This window comes from Polyodon spathula, chromosome 7 (genome assembly GCF_017654505.1).
Source record: "Polyodon spathula isolate WHYD16114869_AA chromosome 7, ASM1765450v1, whole genome shotgun sequence".
NCBI lineage: Eukaryota > Metazoa > Chordata > Actinopteri > Acipenseriformes > Polyodontidae > Polyodon > Polyodon spathula.
Genome location: NC_054540.1, coordinates 34,013,813 through 34,029,831, shown reverse-complemented (window position 1 = coordinate 34,029,831; position 16,019 = coordinate 34,013,813). Strand labels below are relative to the sequence as shown.

Sequence of the window (16,019 nt, the reverse complement as noted above, 5' to 3'; positions counted from 1 at the left end):
CTTTGTCTAACATCAGATTGATATTAATGGATTTTTGCCTGTCTGTTCTGCATCCTGGGCAGCCTCTGTTTAGCTGCACCAGCTTCTGTCTCGGAGACAGAGCTCAGGGCAGCAGCATCTATTCTTTACTGACTTCAGTGATGTGACAGAACTGGAATGCATGGCAGTGTCCACACTGCTCTCTCTCATCCAGGGCAACCTCCATTGTCCTTACGTCGCCTCAGGGCTAGATTACAAATACAGTGTGGTAAAGCATAGGTCAGCATTGTACAATCCAGAGAGGTATGGTAAAGGTCTATTAAATGCATACTATAACCATGTGAAAAATACAGAATTACCATGCTAAATGATATATATATATATATATATATATATATATATATATATATATATATATATATATATATATATATATATATATATAATATAATATCAGCGGCTGACTTACTTTAACTTCTTACAAAAACTTAAGTTGTTGTACGTTGAAATGTACTGACATACAGTACAAGGTTGTACATCCTAAGTTGTTTGTTTTTAATTAATAGTGTTTTGTACATGTAGAGTATAGTAGACTGTACTGACTGAAATACATTTTATAAATGAACTCGTATGTAATACCTTGTATTTTATTAAGAGCTCCACAGCTAAACAGTGTGTTGTACCAGCACTAGTGTCGCCAGGTTACTGGTGAATTCCTGATAAAGCCAACTCCGCTTGCCATTATGAAGTGATATTTAAAGGTTTGACTGAATTTGAAATAAAACTTTGAAAAGATTGAATTACTCTTTAGTTGCAGTCATAATACTACTGTATTGACCTGAAGGAACAGCTTTATAGTACTTAGTGCTGGGACCAAGTATTTGTTGTTTTGTAATTGAAAATGCATGCTTGCTATAACATGAGCTTTAAAAAAAAAAAAAAAAAAAAAAAAACCTGCTGTAACCTCTATAAAGGGAATGCTCGTAATAAATGCTGTAGCCAGAACAACCCATCTGAAAGTTCCCACAGTAAATCCATAGCAAACTGTAATAAAGCACAGGGAAAGCATGGTGAAGTGTAGATAAGTACTGTAAAGCACATAGAGGTATGGTATAGTATATTAAAAACAAACCATGGTAAACTAACCCTTATAAAAGCTTCCCATAGTAAAAGCACAGCAAAGTGTAATAAAGCACAGTGAAATCATGGTGAAGCCTGGGTAAGCACTGTGAAAGCACAGAGGTATAGTAAAGCATAGGGAAGCACTGTAAAGCACAGAGGTATAGTAAAGCATAGGGAAGCACTGTAAAGCACAGAGAGGGATGGTATAGTATTATAAAAATGTTATATAAGTTCCTTGTTGTAAAAGCACAGCGAGGGGTAATAAAGCACAGTGAAATCATGGTAACGCCTACTATGGTATACAAATAGTACAGTATCGTGTTGGAATACATATTTGAATATGCTAACAAACAAACTCTGCTTGAAATGTATTGAGAGGCAAAAATGACCATGTTCATATTGGTTCCTAAAACCGAATTTCTAAATAACTTTCAAATGCAGAGGAAGTCAATGCATATATGACATCTGAAATTTTATTTGACTCCTGATAGACTGAAATACGGTGCTCGTTTTCAACAAATTTAAGGTGAAAGAAAATGTGAAAGTTGAATTTGAAAGCTAAATAAGAAATGTCTTTATTGTTTAATTATTGCTCTGGACGTCTCTCAGTCGGCTTGTGATTCTTGTCATGCTGAGAAAGAGGAAGATATACAAGATCAGAAATTATATGATCTCTTTCAACCATTGGATGCTATAAGGAATTCCTGGGAAGGTATAGCCTAATCTGAAACAAGAGATTCAGAACTCCTTGTTCATTTTAATAGAATCAGCTGAACATGTCTATATATACACTGGATGAGGTGAAGAAAGCTCTTTTTAAAATGTCAAAGCTGAAAAACATTGTTGTGCTTCTTTAATAAGGACCAGCATGTCTTATCCAATTGTATGCTCACCAATACAAATTCATCATTATATTTAAGTTGGTGTGTGCCACTCTGTTTATTATTATTGTTAGTCAATATTTTGCTTGAAAAAAAGAATCTACATATAAGGTTGATACTGTTCAGTATTTATATAGTCAATATATGGATCATTAATATAACTGCATCTCAACCCATATGAAAAATAAGTAACACTTGATCAATGTTACTTGTCATAATCCCAAGCACTGAAAGTGGAAATTCCCACAGCAGAAGCCAGAGAATCATTCATTGGTGAACAAGAAAACAAAAACACAGCAAAGATTATAGTCGTGGGGTTATATATTATAAACAGTAACAAATGTGGCTGCAGTGAACCTTAGGATATCATTGCATGTCAGGGTTCTGGTAAAATCATCATAAGTCAATTGAGTTTTGTTCTCTTGGTTTATGGTTTCATCAGAACCCCTCAATGCAATTATAAACTTGTAATTCACTACAGTCCATCTATATACAGCTCTGGTCTCTGCATAAAATATCAAATTGTATCGCTGCTGTTGTTTGTTTAAGTTTTTTTTATGTTTTTTTTTTTTTATGTTCTACAAGGATAAGGATTTTATAAACAATAGAAAAATCTTGTAACATGAGAGCAGGAAGAGAATTTGACCTCCCAGCTGAAATATTGCATATCACCTTAGCTACTGCAAAATTACAGGAAACTCTTACATCTCAGACACAGCAAATTAGAGCACTTTGTTCTACAGACAAACATGCTAGCTATTGAATGTTTTTCCAGTTATTCTGATTTAGGAGCTACTTCTGAAGGCTTGATGGCCCTGGGCACCCTGTGCATTGACCCTGTGAATCTAATGAATCCTGGCTTGCACAGTGACCTGACCGCACAATCAGGGGTAGTGGGATGGAAGGCTTTTAAATGAGATTGGACGAAAGACATAGCAAAGTGACAATTTCAGTACAAACTCTGTTATCCAAAGTAACACAAACAACCCTCTGGTAACCCTTGCTGTTGTGTGTCCTCTGCCCCGTTACCTTAGTAAATGTGAAGGCCTCAATCTCTCATATTTAAAGTACAGTGTAGTGTTGTATAATAAACTATGTAGCACTACACTGTACTGTTATTACACCTTGTAACAATTTTTTTTTTTTTTTTGTTCCTGGGTAGTAAGTGTTATTTACTAATTGCTTATGCCTCATAAGTATAGAAAATGGCTATTATTCCCCTCAAACTTTGCTTTTGTGACCAGGATAGTGATATTTCAAAATATCACTATTTCCAGTGGGAAAACGGGCAAATGTGTGTATGTATTTACAGTATAATCGTAAATCTCGAAAAACTACTCACTTCTAAATCTTTTGTGGTCATTTTTGTATTACTTTAGTATAAATACATGTTAATTTGGATTCATATGTTGTTTTTTACTGACTTTATGTGAACGTAAAGACACACATTTGTGCATTTTCCCATTGGAAATAGTGCTATTTTGAAATATCACTGTCCTGGTCACAAAAGCAAAGTTTGTGGGGAATAATAGCCATTTTCTATACTTTTGAGGCATAAGCAATTAGGAAATAACACTTACTACCCAGGAACAAAAATTGTGTTACATAGTGTTATTAATTACTCATTTAACAGATGCTTTTATCCAAAGCGACTTACAAAGACTAGGTGGAATTAAACCAGGAAACTCTTAGTAACAAGCCCCTTTAACCACTGGACCACAAAGCCTCCTTAATATACTATAGAAGGTAAATATGTTGTATTGAAATTGATCATCAATACTTCTATGCTTGTAGATAACATTGATAACCCCCTGCTGCTGTTTAGTTCATAGTAACTGATCCTGGAATTATAGATTTAAAAAGTACAAAATGGACAAAATGTCATAAAGGTAAAGTTTTTGACCGTTTATGATGTGACACATTTTCATCAAAACACTGGGTGGTTTTTGTGATTTGGCAGATTTTTACAGCTGTTACAAGAATAGCATAAACACAGTTAAATGTAGAGTAAAGCAATCCTAGACCCTAGAAGATTTCAAGTAGGACTGAGGTTTTTTTTTCTGTAGCTCAAACAAACCGACTGGAAAGCCAGTAAAGTCTGGAACACTCAGAATGGGCAAACTATGGAAGAACGGTCAGTTTCAAGCTGACAATGATTTAATAGCAATCATGGCCACAGAGTGGCTTGCTGTCTCGGTGTCTGTGGCTATTGTCAAATAAGCAAAACTCACAGACACACATCAGAAAACACAGCACCCTGTGACAAACCTCATCATTCAAAGCATAACTCCTCAGATGACACGGTCAGGTCAAGAATCTGTCACAGGGATCTCCTGGAGGCTATTAATACTGTCTGGAGGAAAAGAGGAGGGGTTGAAGGAAGGGGGGCTGTCTACAAGGAAGGGGTGTGGGTGAGGGGTAGGGGGTAAAAGCAGGTTGTCCTGAGACCAACCAAGCCAAGGATCAGTTCACTTCAAAGATGCCACACGTCTGTGTCACTGGACCCAACACCCTGTTCAAGCAGCATTCCTCAATGTACTTAAAACTGGCCTCCTAGTGCAGTACCTGCTATTCCAGATTTAGCCATGGGCCTGGCGGAGGATTTCAGCAGGACCTTCAGAAGGGTGACCCACTTCTTTTACCGCTTCCCCAAAATGGTGAGCAGCTCCCGACGTCTGAAGCTCCAGCTCCTTTGGAAATCTTCCGGTAGGTTCCTCCCCGAAGCACAGCTTGTTTCTTTTGTTAGTTTTTTATTTTGCTTCCTGAAAGCTGATCCTGATCTCTTCACGTCTGTAAGGAGACTGCAGTGCTCTTCCATTTATAGCACAGAGGCTGAGGCCACCCAGGCACAAGCGCTAACTAGAGAGCGTCCAGGCTTATCCAGAGCAGACAGAATATCCAATACAATACAATAAACTGTGCTTTTATATAGCGCTCTTCATGTGTAGAGTCCCATGGCGCTTTACAAGAAAGACCAGTTAATCCAGCTCAAGAATAAGCCAACGCAAACAAATCTGTTTTTAAATGTGATTTAAAAGACTCAACTGTGCCAGCATTCCTGAGATCCAAAGGCAGGGAGCAGAGCAGCTAAAGGCCCTCCTGATTTTAGATGATTTCTTGGAATTACCAAAAGTTCAGCATTCAATGATCTCAAGGAACGACTAGGAGCATAAGGGACCATTTCCTGTAAATATAAAGACCCAAAACAAACCACTGCTTCACAGGGCCTGCTGTTGTAATGGAAGAATCTCTAAGACATAATTAAAATTAGAAAAGTATATTGTACCTCAACCATGGGAATTCTATATTGTCTTATTTATTTATTTATTTATTTATTTATTTATTTATTTATTTATGTTTTGGTTTTTGCCAGAGATACTGGAACAACAGTGTATCTAGGTGTGTAAGCTTAAAGAAACTATTCTAAAGCTGAGGGAATGCAAAGTCTCTTTGTGGGTTGGAACTTGGTTTCAGGAGACTGCACGGCACACCAGGGAAGAGTTGTGGTTTGAAATAGCAAAGTTGCCTCAAACTAGGTCTCCCGGTCTCCTGGAACCAGGTTTCGAGCCACTGTTCCTGAAAAAGTGGCTTTGTTTTTCCTTAACTTAAGTCTGGGTTTTGGTCTTCCGTAATTAGCTCCTACAAATGTGTTTATAGCTGTTATAACACAGTTTGGGGTTAAATAACCAGGGTAGGGTCCATTCTTGTATTTCAGTTCCACTTCCTTTTTAAAATCAATTCCCAATTCCAATTCCAAGCCCTACAAAGATGTAACCTGACAGACTCTAAATCACGATGATTTGTTGTAACAAGCAAGTTGAATTGATTTGATTTGATTTGATTTGTGTTGTAATTGTGTAACTGCAGCTGTTGTTGACAAGTTGTTTATATGTTTGCTCGTTAAAGCCTGTGTAATGAATTTGAATTAATAGAAAGGGAGTGGTAATTGATTTTAAAATAGAAACGGAATTAGAATTGAAAAGCAGGAACTGACCTGACCCTGTATGTAACTGTAGGGTGCAGTTTGTATCCCAAAACTGTCCCCATTTGAACACCTCCATAGTTTAGCTTTTTGAATTAAAGAAGCAGGATGCAGTCACAGTCAGTGCTTGTACAGTATAGTGGAAATCGTATCCTGTAGTTTTCACAGACCCCTATTAACACTAAGCTACTGCACTCTTTCCAAATGTGATTTAACTTGGTGAGGACATTCCTTCGCATCAGTTATTGAGAGTATCAGATTGTGTGAAATAGCAGGAAGCACTGTGCATATGACATTTCCACTTACACTATTTTCTATTTTGACTTATTCCTGACCTAAGGAGGCGTGGGATTTGATTTACTGTTCATTTGGCGGTGTGTTTTTGGACTGGCTCACTCTTACCTCTCCACTGCAGAGCTTGCTTATTCTTTGCTGTTTGTTGTTGATCTGTTAGCGGTTCATGCCTAGCCCGTGCTTTCAATTCCAATTCATTACAGTGGATGTCATGCATACATTTAACATGTACTTAGCATTTACAGAGGTGGTGTTAATCTACTTTCTGTTTAACTGATAGCTATGAATGGATATTGACAACAGGAGTGAAGTTATGCATGTAACTGGCATATTGTGTAATAGGCTTTAATGTATTAATGTGTCAGAGAACACACACTTCTCCAGGGCCCCTAAGAGCTATTTAACCATGGGTCAGGCATCACAGTTCGATGTCCTGTTTATAATTTAGTGGACGAAGTACAATCCCTCTGAATAAATAAATAACACAGGAGCATTTCCAGACTGACACAACTGCCTGCACCTCCTCTTAGCTTCACAAGACTGGGAGAAAGAACAAGTAACGCTGCCACCTTCTACTTTATTGCCCTCTGGCAGGTACTCTGTGTCCTGGTTAAAAATAGTCTGGACCTTGTTATTTTCTAAACACTTGTTCAGATGTTAGCGCGATATGTGTTTCATGTAAAATGTTATCAGGACACAAAAAACTGAATTTGAGGGAATAAAAGGTACCTCAAAGTATTTTTTTATTTATGTAAACAAGACATGTTGAGAGATTTAGCATTACGTAACGTTTTCATAGTGAATGTTTTTTTTTTTTTTTTTTTTGCCTGTTTTTGTTTTTCAGATGATGGTGCCAATACATGCTTAAGGCATTTGATATGAAAAAGGTTTTACAAGCATTTCTTTTTCAATTTTGAAATCAGTATTTTTTATAGCAATTCAATTTCTCTTTAAAAAACGTTCTAAAACAGTGACTTGCATTTGCATATTTACAGTACATTTGCGAATAAAACAATGCATTATAGTGAATGAGAGAGCCTTGTCATAAGTGTTGTTTTTGATAGCTGTGTGCAATTAATTCATGTTAACCCTATGTAGTTTTTACATAAAAGCAAGTAGAAGAACTTGACACAAAAACACAGAGTTGTATTTGTTTTACAAAAGGAATTAAAATGAAATCTCATTGTGAGAAATGTAATACATAACTATAAAGCTGGTGCTAAATTTAGAATTACTAAATTAAACTTAATACGTTCAGTGACAATTCAACATGGAAGACAATGAAATAAACTTTCTGCCGGTAGGTTTGTCATTAAATGTATTTAATAATTAAGTTTATTTCAGTATTTACTTTAGAGTTCATTCAATTAAATAAGGTAGATTAAATATATTCATAGTAAACTGTTATATTAAATGTGTGTAATACATTTTTTTGATAATACTAAGTTTGTATAGAGAGTCTTTAAAGCCAGCCCTAGAAATAAAATTCTAATGCAGGCTGTACCTGGCTGGATCTTGCTAATGCAGGCTGTACCTGGCTGCAGGCTGTACCTTGTCACTGGTGCATTAAGAGAGGCAGTAGAACACAGAGACGTCTCGTCAAAGCAATTGAAAAGCTTAAGCAATAGTTGTGCAGTGGTGACTGTGTGGACAACATACATGTATATATTGTGTGCCCTGCAGTCTGAGGCAGCCACATGGTGTCAGTAGCCCCAGGTCAAGACACAGGTCAGGCTGAGAAAATCTCCAGCTGGTTGTATTTGTATCTGTGCATTGGTAGGGTTACCATACAAATCTATGTACACTAGGACAGTTTGGGACAGATCAGGCTTTTCAACTCACATTGCAATGCATTCAGGTACGTTTTACCTGTCTCGGGTGCCCTTCACAGAAGGATTACACTTACCAGAATGCATTGGGGTTTGGGTTTCATGTTTCTAAAGCATTTTTCTGTGCTACAGAATCTCCTGCATTGGAACAGCCACATATTTCAGGGTGCTGTGCTTTAGAATACTTCATTGCAATATCTTTGCGTGGGATTGGTAACATCTCTTTACAGTTGGGTCCTGTGGCAAGGAACAGCCTTTTTTATACCAACAATTGTTAAAAACACTACCTCCGTGGTAAAGGCACAACCACATGGGGTGCCAGGGGGAGTCATACACTCAGGGGAGCGCAGGGATCCCAGAGTGTCTGCCCTGGTAAAGGTGAGGCCGCGTGGTGTGCCATGGGAGTCACACATTGTCTGCCTTGGTAAAGGCGCAGCCGCGTGATGTGCTGGGGGAGCACAAAGCAGACACATGTAGGGCTTGCCTTTGTCTTTCAGGGACCAGTAGCTCACCAACATCTGTAGTAGAACTCATGGGTACAAAGGTTTGGCTTGGTCTTGGGATCGGAGGACCCTACTGACAATTCTCCCTGAGCTGTTATGGGAATTGCTGCAGTGAGTGTGGGGTAAAAGAATTGGGCAGCCTAAATACCCATGAGTCTCATGGCTGCCTCCACTGTTACGATTCATTAATAGGAGATGCTTTTTCTGTTCTGCTAAAACAGATTTTGGATTTGCATAACTATCCCCCAGTTTATAGGTTGCTTAAACACCTGCTGATGCTGAATCTTTAATTTCCCAGTACATGAATAATTTAATAAATCTCGAAATGACCACCTCTTAGCCTGTTGCATCTGCAGTCATACACCTGACCTGCAAACTCCCGTTCGTCTATCAGAACAGAGTCTGTAATTGCATTGTCTGTGTCAGTGAGAAAAAAAAGCAGGTTCATTGTTGAAATAGCTGGGGAATGTCTGGCCGGATCAGGTCTGAAGGAAGCTGATTTCTCACAGCTGCTTGTTGTATGTCTCAGTTGTCTGTTTTGGGGAATGTTCACAGTACCCATTGTTCACAGAAGTGTCTTCCTACTGTCACTTTTAACACGCTCAATAACAGAGCCAGCTAGAAACAGTTTTGATTTTACAGTTAGCGCATTGCTCTTGTACCATGCATTTTGTATTACATTCCATTTTGAAAGTTTAGAAACCGTTACTGAACTGGTGTTAAAGTGACTGAACACACAGCCTTTTATACACACCTGCATCATTTAAACTAAATAGAATCATGAATTCATTGGACCACCAGTCATGACCCATAGTTTTTGCCATTGTATCCACATTCTGACTTGGAAATTAAGTATTTTAAACAAGGCACAAATGTAACCATTTCCTGGGTTTATGACACACACTCAACCAAAACTATTGAACATTTACACCACAAATAAAGTGAACAAATACCAAAATAAAGATAGCACTGTTATTGATGTAGTTGGTGGTATCATACTGTTATTGATGTCGCTGGTGTTGTGATGCTGTTATTGATGTAGCTGGTGTTGTGATGCTGTTATTGATGTAGCTGGTGATGCTGTTATTGATGTAGCTGGTGTGATGTGATGCTGTTATTGATGTAGCTGGTGGTGTGATGCTGTTATTGATGTAGCTGGTGATGTGTGATGCTGTTATTGATGTAGCTGGTGGTGTGATGCTGTTATTGATGTAGCTGGTGTGATGCTGTTATTGATGTAGCTGGTGGATGTGTTATTGATGTAGCTGTTATTGATGTAGCTGGTGGTGTGATGCTGTTATTGATGTAGCTGGTGGTGTGATGCTGTTATTGATGTAGCTGGTGGTGTGATGCTGTTATTGATGTAGCTGTTGTGATGATGTAGCTGATTGATGTAGCTGGTGGTGTGATGCTGTTATTGATGTAGCTGGTGGTGTGATGCTGTTATTGATGTAGCTGGTGGTGTGATGCTGTTATTGATGTAGCTGGTGGTGTGATGCTGTTATTGATGTAGCTGTTATTGATGTAGCTGGTGTAGTGTGATGCTGTTATTGATGTAGCTGTTATTGATGTAGCTGGTGGTGTGATGCTGTTATTGATGTAGCTGGTGGTTATTGATGTGTTGGTGGTGTGATGCTGTTATTGATGTAGCTGGTGGTGTGATGCTGTTATTGATGTAGTTGGTGGTGTGATGCTGTTATTGATGTAGCTGGTGGTGTGATGATGATGTAGTTGTTATTGATGTAGCTGGTGGTGTGATGCTGTTATTGATGTAGCTGGTGTAGTGTGATGCTGTTATTGATGTAGCTGGTGGTGGTGATGATGCTGTTATTGATGTAGCTGGTGGTGTGATGCTGTTATTGATGTAGCTGGTGTAGTTGGTGTTGTGATGCTGTGATGCTGTTATTGATGTAGCTGGTGGTGGTGTGATGCTGTTATTGATGTAGTTGGTGGTGTGATACTGTTGGTGGTGTGATGCTGTTATTGATGTAGCTGGTGGTGTGATGCTGTTATTGATGTAGCTGGTGGTGTGATGCTGTTATTGATGTAGTTGGTGGTGTGATGCTGTTATTGATGTAGTTGGTGGTGTGATGTTGGTGGTGTGATGCTGTTATTGATGTGGTGGTGTGATGCTGTTATTGATGTAGCTGGTGGTGTGATGCTGTTATTGATGTAGTGTTATTGATGTAGTGGTGATGCTGTTATTGATGTAGCTGGTGGTGTGATGCTGTTATTGATGTAGTTGGTGGTGTGATGCTGTTATTGATGTAGCTGGTGGTGTGATGCTGTTATTGATGTAGCTGGTGGTGTGATGCTGTTATTGATGTAGCTGGTGGTGTGTGATGCTGTTATTGATGTAGCTGGTGGTGTGATGCTGTTATTGATGTAGCTGGTGGTGTGATGCTGTTATTGATGTAGCTGGTGGTGTGATGCTGTTATTGATGTAGCTGGTGGTGTGATGCTGTTATTGTTGTTGATGTAGTTGGTGGTGTGATGCTGTTATTGATGTAGCTGGTGGTGTGTGTGTTATTGCTGTTGTTATTGATGTAGCTGGTGGTGTGATGTGTTATTGATGTAGTTGGTGGTGTGATGCTGTTATTGATGTAGCTGGTGGTGTGATGCTGTTATTGATGTAGCTGGTGGTGTGATGCTGTTATTGATGTAGTTGGTGGTGTGATGCTGTTATTGATGTAGCTGGTGGTATTGATGTAGCTGGTGGTGTGATGCTGTTATTGATGTAGCTGGTGGTGTGATGCTGTTATTGATGTAGCTGGTGGTGTGATGCTGTTATTGATGTAGTTGGTGGTGTGATGCTGTTGGTGGTGTGATGCTGTTATTGATGTAGCTGGTGGTGTGATTGATGTAGTTGTTATTGATGTAGTTGGTGGTGTGATGCTGTTATTGATGTAGCTGGTGGTGTGATGCTGTTATTGATGTAGCTGGTGGTGTGATGCTGTTATTGATGTAGTTGGTGGTGTGATGCTGTTATTGATGTGTAGCTGTTATTGGTGGTGTGATGCTGTTATTGATGTAGTGGTGGTGTGATGCTGTTATTGATGTAGCTGGTGGTGTGATGCTGTTATTGATGTAGCTGGTGTTGTGATGCTGTTATTGATGTAGCTGTTATTGTGGTGGTGATGCTGTTATTGATGTAGTTGGTGGTGTGATGCTGTTATTGATGTAGCTGGTGGTGTGATGCTGTTATTGATGTTATTGATTGATGTAGTTGGTGGTGTGATGCTGTTATTGATGTAGCTGGTGGTGTGATGCTGTTATTGATGTAGTTGGTGGTGTGATGCTGTTATTGATGTAGTTGGTGGTGTGATGCTGTTATTGATGTAGTTGGTGGTGTGATGCTGTTATTGATGTAGCTGGTGGTGTGATGCTGTTATTGATGTAGTTGGTGGTGTGATGCTGTTATTGATGTAGTTGGTGGTGTGATGCTGTTATTTATGTAGATGGTGGTGTGATGCTGTTATTGATGTAGCTGGTGGTGTGATGCTGTTATAACTGTAGGTGGTGGTGTGACACTGTTGGTGGTGTGATACTGTTATTTATGTATTTGGTGATGTTTTAGTTATTGTAATGATTGTTTTCCCTTTCAGAAATAAAATGCAGTAAATTGCTTTGATAACCTTGCCCATTGTGCTTACTAAACTCATTGGTGTCAGTTGAATAATCTGTACAGCTCTGTTTAAGCCAGTTTCAGGGATGCATTGGTAATAGACAATATAAATACTGTGTACTGCAACAAAGATACAAGAGGTGGTAACACTTCTCACTGCAGGTAAGCAGGAAGGCTGCAGTCGTACAGTTGAACTGGGCTGCCCAGCAGCCAATGTGGCTCTCTTGATTGAGGTAGTATCCCATTCAATGCTCTTAATAGGTTTGAAAACCACATTAAACAGGGCATTCAGGAGCCTTTGGCAGAAGCACACAGTCAAAATGCAGCAAAATTGATGTTATACAGGAATGGAAATGATACTCTCTTTACATAGCACTTTGATGCACTCCTGGTTTTATTATGAGTTTATCAAGACACCCCTGAGCTTGTTACATACACACTTGGGCTAATCAAGCGTGTATTAAAACCCAGAACAGGTGAAACTGCTGTTATATTTAAACATGTTTAGTGATCACACACATTTGTGTAGTTTGGTTAAACTTTATCTCTTCATTTGTCACCTGCAGACAGTGTGACAGCATCAGTACCACTGGGCAGATCCATAGTGTTCCATTGCTGGTAATGCTGTGGTCTGCTAATGATTTTGTTAAGGATTCTTCAGGGTACTGGGATTATAAACCTTGGTTGTGACCATATAATTTTGTCAAGCTTTACCATACCTCCCTATCCTTTACAATGCTTACCTATGCTTTAGCATGCTTTCACTATGCTTTATCACACTTTGCTATGCTTTTACTGTGGTAATTTTTTATCGGGGAAGGCCATTGCATAAAATGTCCATTACAGATTTGCAGGAGTCTGACCTTGGAACAGAGCACCTGAATTGTACACCACAGCCAGCACAACATGTACACACACCAGGCTGTTGTGCATGAGAGATGGTTTTTTCTGTTTCATGAGAGATGGTGCTTCTCATTGTACAGGGAAGCAGAGAAAATTGGTTATTGTTAATCAGTAACTCGGGGAGAAAGTCAAGCAGACCAATGTTTCAACTACTTGCTTTCATCTCAGCATAGAAAACTGCATATGAGAAGTATGTTTCATGTCGTGAGCGGAGCTGTTTGTTTTACAGTTTAAAATAAACATTAAACACAGAACTAATAGCTGAGAAACTGTGGCTTCCCTTATAAAAACTCCCCACAGTAAAAGCTCGTAATAAAGTACAATGAAAGCATAGTAAAGCCTAGAGAAGCATTGTAAAGCACAGAGAGGTATGCAAAAGCATATTCAAAAACACGGCAACCTGTGGTAATCTATGGTAAACGCATAGTATAACCATGTGGAAACTGCAAAATGGTGTGAACATTTACTGTGGTACACTTTTTAATAAGGGCTGACACAGCTGTGTGTAAAATGCACATTCCTTTTAAGTTAGATATTCAAGTATAAGGAACATGCAATATGATAATAAATGTTATTTATATTAAAAGGAAAATATGCAAAGGTTGTACTTAGACAGTGTGATTATAGCTTTTTTTATGAACTTGTTAAATTAAAGAAGTCATGCCTTATCATTACTGGTCATTAGCGTGCATGGGCAGAAATCCTATGTAAACAAATGAGTCTGAGTGTGCATGTCTGTCTTCTGAGACTATTCCACCAGTACACTGCATGCTGGAAAGGAAACTTTAGTATTCTACACACTACTGCCATGTACGAGGATGGAAATGAGACTCCCATTGCATGGCAGTTTGATCCATTCCTGGTTTTACTACAAGTTTAATAAGACACACCTGAGCTTGTTGCCTACACACTGTGGCTAATCAAGCTCATAGCAAAACCTGGAATGGGAGAAAATGTTATGCAATAGGATTCTTATTTCTATCCCTCCACCTAGTGAATGCATCATACTCAGATCCAGAATATTCAGTTTATGGATTCTGTAGTCTACATAAGTATGGATTGAGGTGTGCAACATCGTTAAAATCCTACTTACAGTTCCCCCATAGCCGCAGCCTACAGTAGATTCTTTAGTGTTTGTTTTAATCATTAGGTATAATACATCTGCCATGTTCTCATTTCGATCTCTTCAGAGTGAGATCTGAGAGCCATGTGTCAAAGTGCTTTAACCCTATTCTCAAATAAACGCAATGTTAACATGGCTCTCAGAGCACCATGCTCTTCTCATGCACAATGGACAAGGTTGTCCTGTGGGACTGTGTAGGAGAAGGCATAATTCAAGATTCTTGTGAAGATATACTGTATAAGATTGTGGGTAACACTTCAAAATAATGGCTGCAAATTCATAATGAATTTCATTTGAATATACAAGCATATGGCCTGCAGTCATGCATGAATCAACACTTCTCCCAATCCCCTGGTGGGCGAGTAAGAGAGTATGAATTAGTGAAGAATAAACAGGGAATTCAGTAGGAACGGATGGAGAGAGAAGGGGAACCGTAATGTTTTGAAATCATGATGAATTACAGGGGCGGAATTCAAAATGAATGACATCAGAACTCACAGCAAGTGCAGAAGATATTCAGATGTTATTCCTGTGGGAATCCGGAATTTATTATGAATTTACCAGATTGTGACCTTGGTTGATTATTCGCCAGAACCTCTTTGTACATTCAGTATTAAGGACCTGCTGTTCCATTTACCATTTACGTGTGCTTTACCATGCTTACCCATGCGTGCTGTACAACACTTTGCTCTGCTTTTAGCATGGCTTACCATCCCCAACTTTAAATGAGAGATCAAGTTAAGTGTGGAGAGTTAAACCATATTTTTAAAATGACTTTTGACGTACAGCATTTCATAAAGATGTTGGGTGATTGTACTGTGTTATAATGTAATATGTTGTACTATAAATGTGTATTTACTGTAAACACAATATCTTTGCTTTGCACAGAAGCAGTGGACAAAATAACCCAACAAAGTTCTATTTGAATTATAAGCCACGTCCCCATTGGAACCTATTAGCAGCTACGCTTACAATTTCACAGAGAGTGTAGATCTCACACTCAGAATGTCAACAGCAAAGCATTCAAACATTTAAACCACAACATGCTCTATAGAAACAGACTGAGTATGTTATTTGGATTTATTGACTTATAGTATGTTTCTAAATGTTCAGTGGCTGCCTCTAATCCAGTTGAAAGTGCACTTTCTCTGGTACTCTTTGTATGACAGAGCGAAGAAGTACACTCTCAACTTGATTTAGAGGTACTCACTGAACACTTATGTAAAACATAAAATAGAACTGGACATGAATGTAGCATCACTGTGGATTGACATTGTTGTTTTCAAACAAAGCAGGAATGGCAAGGATGCTGTGATTACAGACATGCTTTGGTTAAAGCAGGGAATATTTTTTATTTTGCTCAAGGGTGGATCATTTTCTTCCTGTCTTCCCGAAGGGGCTGCTGTGAATGTTTGTAACCACAAGATGGCGCAAGAGTATATGTTTCAGGTGCTTGGTTTTAGTTCACTCCATGGTTTTAAATTTCCATCAGGGGATGGCCAAAGCTGGCTTTTCCACTCCTGGTCTTTGCTCCAACCCTGTTCTGTATCGTTTAATTGAACCAATTAAACCTCCACCCAGACAGTGAAGTACAGCAGTTCATGATCTCTGTTTACCTGTTAAACCTGGTGTGGAACAGCCCTCCAGGACTGGGATTGGGCACCCTCCTTTACACCCACTCCTATGTATAGATGTTTGAGCTGACTACTAAAATTACAAGCATTCAACAACGTGTCTGCAAGGTTTCTGCTGTCTATTTATTTTACCTTTGGACGAAT

At 38.8% G+C, this 16,019-nt stretch overlaps 1 protein-coding gene across 2 annotated transcripts in view; it reads left to right on the top strand.

The window, feature by feature from the left end:
* The window catches only part of LOC121318569 (ras association domain-containing protein 3-like), an 83,433-nt gene that overhangs the window by 8,908 nt on the left and 58,506 nt on the right, over positions 1-16,019 (top strand). The window contains exon 1 of one of the 2 annotated variants that reach the window (XM_041255383.1): positions 4,290-4,688. The exons of the other annotated variant lie outside the window; for it this stretch is intronic. Coding sequence (XP_041111317.1) covers positions 4,568-4,688 — 121 coding nt within the window. The 5' untranslated portion in view covers positions 4,290-4,567. Of the gene's footprint in view, positions 1-4,289; positions 4,689-16,019 lie in introns of those variants that run through there. 2 annotated transcript variants of the gene reach the window in all.